This window comes from Bacillus rossius, chromosome 1 (genome assembly GCF_032445375.1).
Source record: "Bacillus rossius redtenbacheri isolate Brsri chromosome 1, Brsri_v3, whole genome shotgun sequence".
Classification (NCBI taxonomy): Eukaryota; Metazoa; Arthropoda; class Insecta; order Phasmatodea; family Bacillidae; genus Bacillus; species Bacillus rossius.
Window position 1 is genome coordinate 103,172,709 of NC_086330.1, and position 14,125 is coordinate 103,186,833.

The window sequence follows — 14,125 nt, forward strand, 5'->3', positions numbered from 1 at the left end:
AAAACACCATTTTAGATTTTTTTTAAAAAAAAGTATGTTATTCCTACATATATTGGTTAGATTTGTGCCAAATTTCAAGGTGGAGAATCAATGGGATCATGAGTAAATAAAAATGAGAAGTTTAGTAGATGCTTAAGGGGGCATGTTAGATAAATAAATGCTTTAAGCGTCAGTTGGACGTTATTTTTGGAAGACAACATTGAAAAACTGCAAAACAAAATCCTACATAATGTTATTTGCCAACTTTATTAGCAGACGTCCTAAAAAGACAATTCTCGAGCGTTGTTTCTTCCGCAGCAATTAAATGTTCGAAATTACCAAGGCAGAAGTTTTGGCTTCAAGTAATCTTCAGTTTTTAATTAATGCATTTAGCTCTGGTTTAGATACCATGCCGCCTTAAGAAATAGTTGCAGCAAGGAAGAGTAGCATAATTTTACATAAACTTTTGACTTAGTAAAGTATTCAAATTTTATTTTTATAGACTAAAAATTTTTTACAAATTATAAAACACGGATAACAAATCTTACCTTACATTCATCCAGTGTTCTGTGATTAAACATTTGATCAATATGATAATACAAAGCACGTGATCTTGCTGAACAGATGTAGCCTAAGTTCAAAGCACATGATCTTGCTGAAAGGATGAAATGTCAATCCAAAAGAAACACAATGGGCACACCGAAAATAAATTGTATGAAATACAAACGTATAAATAAACAAAATATCGGTAAATCTGTATTGTACGGATTAGCGCCAAAAAAAATCGTACAAATATGAAATAACTTTCATTATATGCTATCTTACGTCCTCTTTTCAGAACCGCCTGCGGAGATTAAAAATTTCAATTACTTTTGGAGATATCGAATTTTTTAAAAAAAAATTTTAAAAATCCGAAAATACCTTTATTCTGTGCTCTTTAACTTCCTCTTTTCATTAAACCCGGCGGAGATCAGAAATTCCAAATACTTTAGGAGATATGGAATTTTTTAATTTTCGTGATGTGCACTGATGCATTGTTGAGCGGGAAGCCTAAGATTCACACATCCTTCTGGACATACCCGAATACTCACGTTGGCTAGCCTTCTTTTCTTAAAATTAGCAAGAAGTAATTAAAAATACTTTAAAACACTGTGGATGGTTGGTTATATTAGGTAAGTATAGCTACATTAAAAAAACTGTAAAATCATTTTATGGTTGCTTAGCAAATAACTTTTTAATATGTAGCTATCTAGCGCTAGGAAACCGTTTACATGATTTCACAGTATTTTTAATGTAGCTATCCTAACCAAATCAACCATCCACAATGTTTTGAAGTATTTTTAATGTAGCTAACATAACCTAATTGACCATTAGTTTTCATGAGTTGCATATTTATTTACAATAAACAAAAAAAAAACCAAAGATGCACGATCGGGCGTTTCCCTCTCGTCTGTTGAAAGAAGGCTTGCCAACGTGAGTATTCGGGTATGTCCAGAAGGATGAGTGAATCGTAGGCTTCCCGCGTTTCGTTCCACCATTGTTGCTTGTTTACAAGTATGATTTTTTTTTTTTCGCGACGTAGTTGAACGACTACATCACGTAAAAAGAAAATTACGTGAGTTCCTACTGTTCATCCTTTTTCCCGGTTTGTTAGGTCAGGTCAGCTACATTATAAATACTTTAAAAGTAAACAACCATTAAAATTAATTTTATTATTTTTAATGTCCGTTCAGTTTCAAAGTATTTATACTGTAGCTGACCTGACCTAATCTACCTTTGTCCCGTTTTGTTAGGTCAGGTCAGTTACATTATAAATACTTAAAACTATACAAGTAAAATTAATTAATATTATTTTTAATTTCCGTTTATTTTGAAGTATTTATCATGTAACTAACCTTACCTAATGGAAAATTTCTGTTTTTTAGGCATTCACGCACACACGGCAAAATATAAAATGGCGTCTGTTGAATGATTACATAGGGCTTGTATTGCAAAATAAGAACGGCGATATCTCCAAAAGTAATTGGAATTTTTAATCTCCGCAGGCGGTTTTGAAAAGAGTACTTAAAAGAGCATATAATGAAAGTTATTTCATATTTGTACGATTTTTTTTGGCGCTAATCCGTACAATACAGATTTACCAAAATATCTTGTCTTGTTAAAACAAACTCACAAACTTTTGTTGGCTCAAAATGTGCCTGTGAACAAAAAATGTGGCAATCACATTCATGCTATTTTTTTTAAATATTGTAATTTATTTAAATACACAATGAAACAATTTTACTAAAGGGTAAAATGTGCTGTGAATACCAAACGGAATCTCAATGTTAAAAAAGGTTCGGTAAATATGTATTGTACGGATTAGCGCCAAAAAAAATCGTACAAATATGAAATAACTTTCATTATATGCTATCTTACATCCTCTTTTCAGAACCGCCTGCGGAGATAAAAAATTCCAATTACTTTTGGAGATATCAAATTTTTTAATATTAATTTTTTGGCGATTTTTTTAAAAAAAAATTTTAAAAATCCGAAAATACCTTTATTCTGTGCTCTTTAACTTCTTCTTTTCATTAAACCCGGCGGAGATCAGAAATTCCTAATACTTTAGGAGATATAGAATTTTTTAATTTTCATGTTGTGCACTGATGCGGCGTTGAGCGGGAAGCCTACAATTCACACATTTTTCTGGACATACCCGAATACTCAAGTTGGCAAGCCTTCTTTTCTTAAAATTAGCAAGAAGTCATTAGAAATACTTTAAAACATTGTAGATGGTTGGTTATATTAGGTAAGTATGCTACATTAAAAAAATGTAAAATCATTTTATGGTTGCTTAGCAAATAACATTTTAATATGTAGCTATCCAGCGCTAGGAAACCGTTTACATGATTTCACAGTATTTTTAATGTAGCTATCCTAACCAAATCAACCATCCACAATGTTTTGAAGTATTTATAATGTAGCTAACATAACCTAATTGACCATTAGTTTTCATGAGTTGCATATTTATTTACAATAAACAAAAAAAAAAAAACCGAAGATGCACGATCGGGCGTTTGCCTCTCGTATATTGAAAGAAGGCTTGCCAACGTGAGTATTCGGGTATGTCTAGAAGGATGAGTGAATCGTAGGCTTCCCGCGTTCACCATTGTTGCTTGTTTACAAGTATTATTATTTATTTTTTTCGCGACGTAGTTGAACGACTACATCACGCAAAAAGAAAATTACGTGAGTTCCTACTGTTCATCCTTTTTCCCGGTTTGTTAGGTCAGGTCAGCTACATTATAAATACTTTAAAACTAAACAACCATTAAAATTAATTTTTATTATTTTTAATGTCCGTTCAGTTTCAAAGTATTTATACTGTAGCTGACCTGACCTAATCTACCTTTGTCCCGTTTTGTTAGGTCAGGTCAGTTACATTATAAATACTTAAAACTATACAAGTAAAATTAATTGATATTATTTTTAATTTCAGTTTATTTTGAAGTATTTATAATGTAACTAACCTTACCTAATGGAAAATTTCTGTTATTTAGGCATTCACGCACACACGGCAAAATATAAAATGGCGTCTGTTGAATGATTACATAGGGCTTGTATTGCAAAATAAGAACGGCGATATCTCCAAAAGTAATTGGAATTTTTAATCTCCGCAGGCGGTTTTGAAAAGAGGACGTAAAAGAGCATATAATGAAAGTTATTTTATATTTGTACGATTTTTTTTGGCGCTAATCCGTACAATACATATTTACCAAAGGTTCTTTTTACAAAAAAAAAAACATGCAAGTATTTGATGAGCACACGAAAACGTGCATTACCAATGTTTTACTTCATTTACAGACTCGTAATATGGATGAGCACGCGACTGTAACAAACATTTGCTTAGTTTTATTTTTAGTGTTGTTTAGTGCAGTACAGTACTTTACTCTCCGCAATTTATATAGCATATGATATAAATACGATCACCTTGTCACCTATACTAGGATGTGAAACTAGACTCACAGTCCAAGCACCGCCATTTATTGTTGCATGCAACCACTTTGGGGTCAGCACCACCCGCAGCATCAGAGCTGCATCTGCTAGCACTGTCCTATTGTATAAGGGCCTTTACTGGCTAAATAAAAAATTACAATTAAATAACTTGGTAATATTTACATAAAAAAACTGTAGGCAACAGTAATTTATTAGCATTTGTCTTTGTGATACATAAAACCGGGGCATTAACTAGACTCATTTTCACCCGGGGTGAAAACTTACCTTGGGGCCACTATTCCCTCCTTTTTTTAAACCAACCAAACCAAAACCATTCCCGACAACACCTCTTATTACCACCACATATTAATTACACTATTCCAAATATTTGATTCAACTTAGACTTCATTTTAAGTACAGTGCAAGTTGGACAGAATGCTAAAAATTCCTTTATTTTTATATATTTTAGGATATATATGTGTGTGTCTTTTTCAATACAAATAATTCAATTTTTCAGCCCTACAAATTTTTTTTTGTGTTGTAACACAATATTTGAGTAAATATATATCATACAAATTCCTCTGCAGTTTAACGCCCAGGGCACAAGCCCTGTCTACCCCCCTCTTGTTTCGTCACTAATATAAAATTGAATATGCTTAATTGGCCCATGCCTTCCTCCCATTTATACATACTCGTACAATACTAAACAAGAATGACGTAAAACTTTTGGAACTACAAAGTAAACGGTAAAGTAAATCAAGAACAGTTTTAAGTAATGGAATTAACTATATAGAGAAACCATCCTTTCCCAAAGAAAAAACTAAAACATAACCTAAACGTTAATTTGGTTTTGTTGAGAGGTATCCCGAAATATGTTATAAATTAAATATCTAAAACTGTAAATGCATTATTTCCCTTTCAGAAATATTTACTTTCAAAATTCCTGCGAGTTTTAAAAACTCCAAAGTCATCGATGCGCTTCTTGACATTTCAATTGTTACGTTATGGCAAACCTTGCTTTTACACCAATGCAACTACTAAACATTTACGCCCGAGCGTGTAAATAAATTTAAATTATATATTAACATATATAATATATAAACTATAGTCTAATTTGTATTTTAATGTATTCATATAAGTGTCTACAAAATACAAATTATACTATAGTTAATCAAAATTATAAATATTATAAAGGGATAAATTCTGGACAGTTCGGGACAAAACAAATTGTTTTTTTATGCTTTCTGGTTGGTAGTGTGAGAATCATTAGTGACCAGAACAAAGTAAATAGAACAGATGGAACATAACCGATAGTTCTTGAAGCTGGCATTCACTAAGAAATATGGCGCCTATGTAGCAGAGAGATTGTTTCAATGAATAGCTGTTTTAAATAACAAACAAACTCACACGTGTTGTTATATTTCTAAAACCATTAAAATCATTAAAATAATGATTTTGGACTGTTAATTAGGTTAGTATAGCTAAATTTAAAAAAAATTGGGAGATTGTGTGAATTGTTTGTTAGGTCAGGATCACGGCCTTAGAACTACAGGTCTGGACACTTGTCTATCTTGCCATGCATTCAACTTGACCCCCTTATTGACTGATTTAGTTCATGAAACGGCCGCTGGCGCCACAAGACAGTGGTCCGGTTTTAGCGTGTTGACAATAGGAATTGTTTTATATAAATCAGAAATACTCGTTTGTCAAGAAGGGTAGTTGTTTTATATTTTTGATGTTTATTATTTATATTAAAAAAGTTATGTATGCGCACCAAACTGAACATTGAAGTGTGCAAGTTTTGAGTAATGTTGATTTTTCTGTTTGGGGCGGGATGGTGGAGAGGTTATTGGAGGCAGTTTTTAAAGTAATGTGAACCTTCTAATTTTTTTAACCAAGTTCAAATAATTCATCGTGCTGTACAATGCCAAATCGCGTTTTTGCTCTAGGTTGTAAAACAAATTGCGACCGTTCATTTGACAAGTGTCGTGTTCAGTGCACCCAAACATGAACAAAGCCGATTGTTGTGGCAGGCAGCAATTCCGAGGAAGGACTTTATATTAAAAAGTAGTAATTTCGTAGGCGAGAAACATTTCATTGAAGCTGCATTGCTACATAAGTATTTTGTAATTATTTCTTGCTGATTTGTGTACATGTAATATGTTTATATATCTATACATATTTACCATGTAGGGTTATGAAAATTAAATTCTAGTGAGTTTATTTGTCTATAGTTTCTGTAAACGAGTTATTTTATCTATTAGTTCAGTTTTTCCTTCGCAATATTTTGTTTGGTATATTTATCAAACAACTTGAAAAATGTACATGAAAATGTTGTCTCATGATTATCATAAAAATGAACACTTTAAAAATTGATAATCAGTACACTAGCTAAACTTTACTTTTTATTCAAAATAACATAGTAGCTCAAATAACCCTATTATTTGCAACCAAAGTAATAACAGTTATTTAGTGATAAGTCGACTGTTTCCACAGTTGCATAATACCTTCAGGGCTGTCAAAATAGTGGCAAGTAAGCTATACGTATAGGTTTATTATGTTTTTTCGTAGAAAAGTTACTATGTATAAAGAACTCAATAGAGGGATTGTCTATCATCTGCAATCTCCTGGATCAGATCTGTGGTGCTTAGATACGTAGAAAGATGTTGGGATGACCCTTTCTTCATTATTAAATGAGAATACTCACCAATTTAATAGTAATGCACTGGTATAGGTTTTTTTTTTTGTTGTGGATGTTTGTTAGAATTAATTGATGTTTTCGCACAGAAAATATGTCATGTGCAAATATACATTTAAGGCTGTTTTAGTTGTATATTTGCAAATTATGAACTGATGCACTAAAATATCAGTTCAAAAGAAGTTTTTTTTATGAAATTAAAAATCTGTTATCAGTGATAATAGATATTAAACAATCCGAATTTTTAAACCTTTAGGAAGTAGGTAGTGATGTAGTTGAATAATAAAATGTTTTAAAAATTCATAAACCTGAGTAGGGTTCATGGGTATTGAAGGGTTTATTCTTCCTGTAAATAGTTAATCTGCTTTCTCTTTATTTTAAACTGCACACAAACGATTGAGCATAATATTTTTATAATAATTTTTAAAACAGACTGTGTTTTTGTACTTAAGTTCGGCAGGGAAAATTGGTTTAGTTCATTTCAAATTATTGTTCTAAAATCACTTACATGCTATGGAACTCGTCAATATTGTTCTGAAGATTGGTGATGGTGTTCTCAACAAATGATCAAACATTTTTTTACATAAATTTTATTAAACAAACAATATTTTTGTACCAATGTTCAGGGACAGCAGACTGGTGATTGGTTGATGCAATTTTGGGTTGGAAATAATTTGCTATCACTTAAGGAACTTTTCCTTTCATTCTTAAATACCATTGTGCCATCAGGAACAAATAAGAAAGTGACTAATTTCCCAGCATTAATAACAATAATAATTGAAGGGGAAAAATAATGTTGGACACATAAAAATAGTTATTTTGTTATACCAGATACAGTTTTTTTATAGACAGTTGGTACTGGGACTTAACATGTATTTCCACCTCCCCTTCCATTATCAAAGTTTTATTACAGTTTTGTTTGTATTTTGGCTTGAAGACTATTAAGTTGTTAAGTATTTTCTATAGATCATAAATTATATATTAACAAAGTAAGTGAGCATGTTTTTCATAAAGATATTGTAACAGCTTGAAGAATAAAAAGCTTAGTAACAATGCTGTTCAGTTATATTTTAACCAAGCAAGATGGTAGGTACTGCATTTGTGTTATTGAAAATAATTGAGAGTTCTAGAATTATAAGAGTACATCTCCCAGTGGTAGGACTAAAAAATGTTTTTTTGTGTGAGTATCTATGAGTACCAACCCACGAGTACTCGTGCATTTATCTTTGTAATTATGTAGTACATCTCCCTAAATAGTCTTAACATAATTTATTTTCTGTAAATATATAATATGATTTGTAATAAAATTTTCATTTCATAACATGTTTTTAAATAAGTACCTAAACTCATAAGTTTTTTTTATGCTAATAGCAAGTTAGGGCACATGGCAATAGTTTATAAAATTTTGATAAGTTATGTTCTGCTGATCTTTGTACTCTGCTCAAAATGTTTCACACCATGTAAACATGTCATCATTTTATTTATATTATAATATACTTATGTAAGTATCTTAAGATTATGTAAAATATTATTTTAATTGATAACATGTATTATTTGATGTATGTTTAATTGTAAAACGTGGCTTGTCCAATACCATTGTGTGTATTTCACTATACAGGAATAATCTGGATTTGATGCAAATAAACAAAATAGCAAACCAAAACCTAACTGAATTAGCCCTCATTTCCTGCTCCTAAGACTGTTCAAGCACGTGTTTAATCACACACATTATGTCTCGTGCATGATTACAGCTCACTCTCATTGAATGCATAAAAAAATTATTTAGAAGAATACACAACACATATTCATTCCACAAATGATACATTTGACAGACTGTGTAATAGCATGCCATGAAGGATGATATCTACACAATTTTTCAAGAAGTTTACATATATGGATTTTAAAATATTTATTTGTACTTACTTGCTATTAAGTTACGTAATTCCATTAGTTATATTAAAATCCCTACATTGCAAATTAGAGTTACTGGACATTACATACTGAACATTGACTTGTGAGAGTAATGCAATACGCTGTGTTTTTGTACCAATGTTCAGCGGGGAAAACTTTTTCAGTTCAGTTAAAATTTATTGTTCAAAAGAGCAGTTACCATTACATGCTATAGAACTGGTCTATTTTTCTGAAATTCGGTGGTGGTGTTCCTGATTTTGTGGTAATGCTAAAGTGCATAACTTAGTATAGTATTATGGGCATGGTCATAATTTCAACCTTTCTCATTATTCAAACAATAGTCGCAAATGATTTAGCATTGTTTGTTAATTTGTTATAAATTTGTTTTACAGACAATATTTTGTACCTATGTGTGGTGACTGTGTACTAGTGATGAGTTGATGTAATTATGGGTCAGAAATTATTTTAAAACACTTTAAGTAACTTTTCCTTTCAGCTTTAAATACCACTCTGACATGAACAAATAAGTTAGTAACAATTTTGCCCTGCATTAATTGTAGAGGGGGAAAATAGTGTTAGGTGCATCAGAATATTTTTTTGCTCCAGATATGGTTATTTATTACCAGTTAGTACTGCAAAATAACTGCACTTCCTAGGTGTATTTCCACCTTTCCCCTTCCATTTTGTAAAATTTTTAGTTTCCTTTGTATTTTCGGTTAAAGACCATTAAGATGTTTCTAAGATTTTCTGTAGATCACAAATTATATATTAACCAAGTAGTATGTATAAATGCGTGACAAAGGCCACTAGGAAACTAATTACGTATTAAAAATAAGACAGACATACATATACAGATCGGTACTTGTAGAAACTAAACATGCACACAGTTTGGTTGACATTTTTGTGCGGAAGCGCGGTCGCAATGGTTTTGCTAGCTTAAGCGAGCTTCATCTGTTGAGTACCTAAATGTGTTGTACAAAGTGTGTATTTTTGCTTTCTACAAGTACCAATCTGTGAGTACTTGTGTGTGTCTTATTTTTATTATGAAAGTAGTATGTTTTTCATGAAGATATTGTGACTGCTTGGAAAAAAGAAATCCTAGGTAACAACATACCTAGTCATCGTTGAAACAAGCAAACTGCATCTGTGTTATTGAAACTATACTGAAGTTCCTTTATTATGTCTTGATTTTCAAAAGTGAAAAGGTTATGAAATGGGAGGAAATGTGTTATCTCAATATCTGCAAAATACAATCTAAATATAATGAAATGAAGTACGATGTTAAAAGGTTGCAGTGAATGCCAAATCTAAAACAGTATGTAAGGGAAACTGTTAAGTCCAGGAAAATAGCTGGCGGATTGTAAGAACAATTTATTTGTGTCACTCTGATTTCCAAAGGGTCACACTGTCAATGAACAAAATTTTTAAACCTTGCACCCACATGCTTGCACTTACAAATTTTGAAGAAATCTTAATACTTTTTTTACAGCTGCATTCTTACTTATAAGTATTTTAAAAACAAACATCAATGTTGATTATTAATATTATTTTTCCATTCTTTATCACATTACTTGGTAAGTTTTCCAGGCATTCTAGGTGGTGGTGGTCTGGAGCTAAACATTTTTGGGGACCTAATTTGGACAAAAAGTACTTTGGGTGGCAGCTTAGATAAAAACATAATAAATATTTGGTATAAAAATTACAAGTTCAGAAGAAGAGTGCGGGAAAAGTAGGGCGAATGCTTGCCACCGGGCACTTCTGTACCCAATTGCAGCTATGATAATAATAATAATAATCATCATCCACAGCCTGGAACACTCCCCGGCATTCATTTGCTGATCATCCAAAGTACTACAAATAAGAGGAATGGAGGAATGAAATGGCCTGTAGCCAAGCCACTGTTAAACAATTTTTTACTAGGCAAACTTTTCACTGCAATTTTATTTTGCGACATAGTTTAAGCTCTTGTTATAATTAGTTTCACAGAAATTGGTACTTTTACACAAACTGTTACTTTATTTTCGTAGCGGAAATTTTGTATATAGGAGAGTTATTAGACTACTGTGTCTAATTAAACACTACATATATAACTCCCGGAAAAAAAGCATTAAAATATTAGCATTACGAATCACGATTTTCAATAGCGCGTAGTTGACCGACGTTATAAAGTTATGAAAATAATCTTTCAAAACAATAACAAACATAACCTATCAAACATCAACATTAGCCATTTTCTTGAACTGTGCACATAAATTCTTTATAACGTTGGAAAAATGTTTTATAATACCTACATCTCTCATCGAGTTTTTAAAAAAAGCTGCCAAGTATGTGTAATTATCATTTAAATGCAATTAACTAAAAAACGTTCATAAAGCACAATGTTAAAACCGGACCACTGTCTTGTGGCGCCAACGGCAGTTTTATGAACTAAATCCGTCAATAAGGGGGTCAAGAAAATACGCTTGTGTCCAGACCGTGGTCAGGATAGCTACATATTAAATTAGAAATTCCTAAACAACCATTAAAATGATTTTACAGTAATTTTAATATAGCTATACTAACCTAAATAACCGTCCGCAGTGTTTTAAAGTATTTATAATGTAGTCAAATGACCTTTTTAAATATAAGTTGTCCAAAACATACATACACACCGCCACCGTTTTTAATTAATGAATACGTTGACGCCAACCACCGGTGCTCCCTCTGGTTCGCACAGGCCGCTATGCCACAACAACACCTCTTAAGTGCATCGAACACGCACGAGCGTGATTCCCGCCGAGTGTGTAAAAGTGCGCCGTGACGAACACCAAAGCGACGACAGCGCTCGGCCGGGTGTGGCAATGCGCTCAATTAAATAACTTACGTAATTATTCTGTTCAAATCAAAAACAACCAATTTAATAACAATTTAAAACATAATTAATTTAAGGGAAAACATGTCTAATTATTTTATAATCATATAATGTGTAACATGTCTTTTAAGCCCAAAACTGGCCGGATCTGTTTTCCCGCGCTCCACGCGTTTAGGCGCGAGGCCGTAGGCGCTCTCGAACTCAGTTACCATCGGAAGCTCGCAGGGGTCGGACGCTCCGCGAATGCAGAGCCATCAACTTTCGCGCTACATCCACATATCAGCAATGGTGTAAGTTTATTAAAATCCTTTTACCAGCTCTGCACCGACCCCACCCAGTCGCACGATATTTCGTGCGACTCGTAACTAATTAATTTTATCCCAACAGGGAGTTTTACATATTTTACATAATTCCATGTCCAGTTTAAGGACAGCGTAATTGAGGTACGCAGCTTTTCGGCTTCAAAGCCAATTAATTATTATCGTCGAAGACTCTTAGCAACGTGTGTCGAGTTCTTACTCGTTAATTTACATCTCTTAACTTTCATCGTCTGTAAATGTGTAACTTGTAACGTGCAATCTAACCGAGTAATTGCTGATTAATAAGTGACTGTAACGTGTATGATTCCAGTGTACCGGGTTACGTACTTTTCGGGACCTTAATATTTCGCCACAGGTTAGATTGCAAATAACTTTGGAACGTCCGTTTGTATGTGCTACTTTCCATGTTAACGTAATTGCCTGTAGAAGTTCTTGCAGCACAGGAGATCTGTGGCTATCCGCCGCGCCATTCACATTTATAATCGACCACTGTAGAAGTCCGTGTACACCACTTGGCAACCTATCCTGGTCGCGCGTACCGTTTACGTAGAGAAATACGCGTGTCGCAGCGGTCAGACAACAGAAGCGGCCAGTACCTGGACCAACAAGTGTATCGGTTCTGAATAAATGCAGTGTCGTGTCAAATCGTTTACCAGTTATTTGTAAGGCGTCCTGGGTGGCCTGAACAGCCCGGGTAGGTTTCGAACAGAGACGCGCTCCTGCCTGCAGCCACGAGGCCGAACCCCCATTAAAACCTCTGAGATCACTTTCAACATTAATAATAATTTTAAAAACTTAGACAGGCAGCAGGAGTGGCTTCAACGTAATCACCCATTGGCTCACGTTCACATGACAACATTCTCCAATTACAAGGAAAAACATTTGATACTCGCAAACAAGAAATAGCTACCTACCTACAGCTACAAGAATACAGCAACGTCGTGATTTGAGCATAGTAATAATATTAATGTAAAAACAAGCTGCAAATCAAGTAATTTGTTGTTACACTAAATTAATAAACGTTAGCATAATTGAAAAGTATGCAGGATAACACTTACCTAACTACACAGAATCGCAATAAATGTCAGTTTGCACCTTACTTAACGGGTCCTGTACAGTTACATATCAACATCTATTTCTCAAAAGTATTATGAATTTTGTATCTTCGCTTACGGTAAAAAATAGTGGAAGGTCCATTCCACAAAATAAGGGTATTATTCGAAAAAAAATTTTTAAGGAGGCACCCCTCAAAGTAATATTTACCAAAATATATAAATTCAAACTATGCCTTCAACCTTGAATCCTCCCCCCCAGCCAACAATTCAGGGTAGCCACCGCCCACACTAATATCTCGTTCTTTAACAATTAATCCATCCAAAAGTTTGACGACAGTCGTCGTGCCCTCCTAGGCTTAGAGGCAGTTTCTGCCCATCGTCGGGTACCTGAATGGGCACACCCTGTCTCCCCAGCCCAGTGCAGTGCAGTGTTTCATATGAGGGACGCACCCGCGTGCGCCATAATTGTCTACGTTAAAGACCGCTCAAAGACAGACAATTATTGTATAATTGTAATTATTGTTTAATTAATAGTGTTATGTTTATTAGGGTTCATGTGTAGCTATGTAGAGGCTGCACCTGGCTCGCGGCGAACACGCGGTCTTGTCATACCGACTTCCCCCCTCCACCATTCTCTCCTCAAGCGGGAGGGAGTCAGTCACCACTCGGCTGCCGAGGAGTGCGGACCTGCGTCGCCACGCTCCGCGAGCTTTGGCATCCGCGACCACGTGCGGACTTACGTTTCCGGCTCGTAGCGTTCGACGGTCGAACGTATTCGCCTACCTCTGTCAACAGTCGAGAGTTTTCGATAGATTACCTTTTCGTAGTGCGACGAGAGGCATGCGTTTCTGTTAATGAGTGTGTGAACAATTAGTGGACGTTTCCTAATTTTCGACCTGACTTCCCACTCTCACCAGTCCGTCCGAACCTTTTCTCCTCAGTTTCCATGCCCGGCCACAGTAGGCCATAACCTCTACCCTCTTGCTGAATTAGCCGGGCAATTTGTAATAATCCATATTTCAGTCATTAATCGGGGACCGGGAAGGGGCTAAGAGCCCTGGGGATGTCAAGTTATTAACATTTGATGCATAACACTGATTTTTCAATACTGTCTTGACGTCGTACCGACCATGGCCTTTAAGTCCGTGCTCCGCACCGCCGGTACTGGATCCCGTTTTCGGAGCGCACTCCTAGCCCAGCCGGAATGAGTCAAGCGAGTGCCCCAGGCGTGACCTCAATTAACTGAATTAAACATCAGGACACGAAACCCCGGGGGCTCGACTACAGAAAACAATTCCCAAACAAGACATTAAGACAAAATTAATTAATCACA

The 14,125-nt window shown here is 34.4% G+C and overlaps 1 protein-coding gene across 7 annotated transcripts in view; it reads right to left on the bottom strand.

Moving 5' to 3' along the window:
- The window catches only part of LOC134541074 (5'-deoxynucleotidase HDDC2), a 25,195-nt gene extending 13,897 nt beyond the window's left edge, over nt 1-11,298 (bottom strand). The window contains exons 1-2 of one of the 7 annotated variants that reach the window (XM_063384240.1): nt 4,243-4,814; nt 528-610 (exon numbers count right to left, since the gene is read on the bottom strand). In XM_063384240.1, coding sequence (XP_063240310.1) covers nt 528-560 — 33 coding nt within the window. In that variant the 5' untranslated portion in view covers nt 561-610; nt 4,243-4,814. Of the gene's footprint in view, nt 1-527; nt 645-4,242; nt 4,815-4,889; nt 5,001-11,213 lie in introns of those variants that run through there. The other 6 variants (XM_063384232.1, XM_063384222.1, XM_063384274.1 and 3 more) reach the window with 6 other exon arrangements.
- Between the last annotated feature and the right edge of the window lie 2,827 nt (nt 11,299-14,125).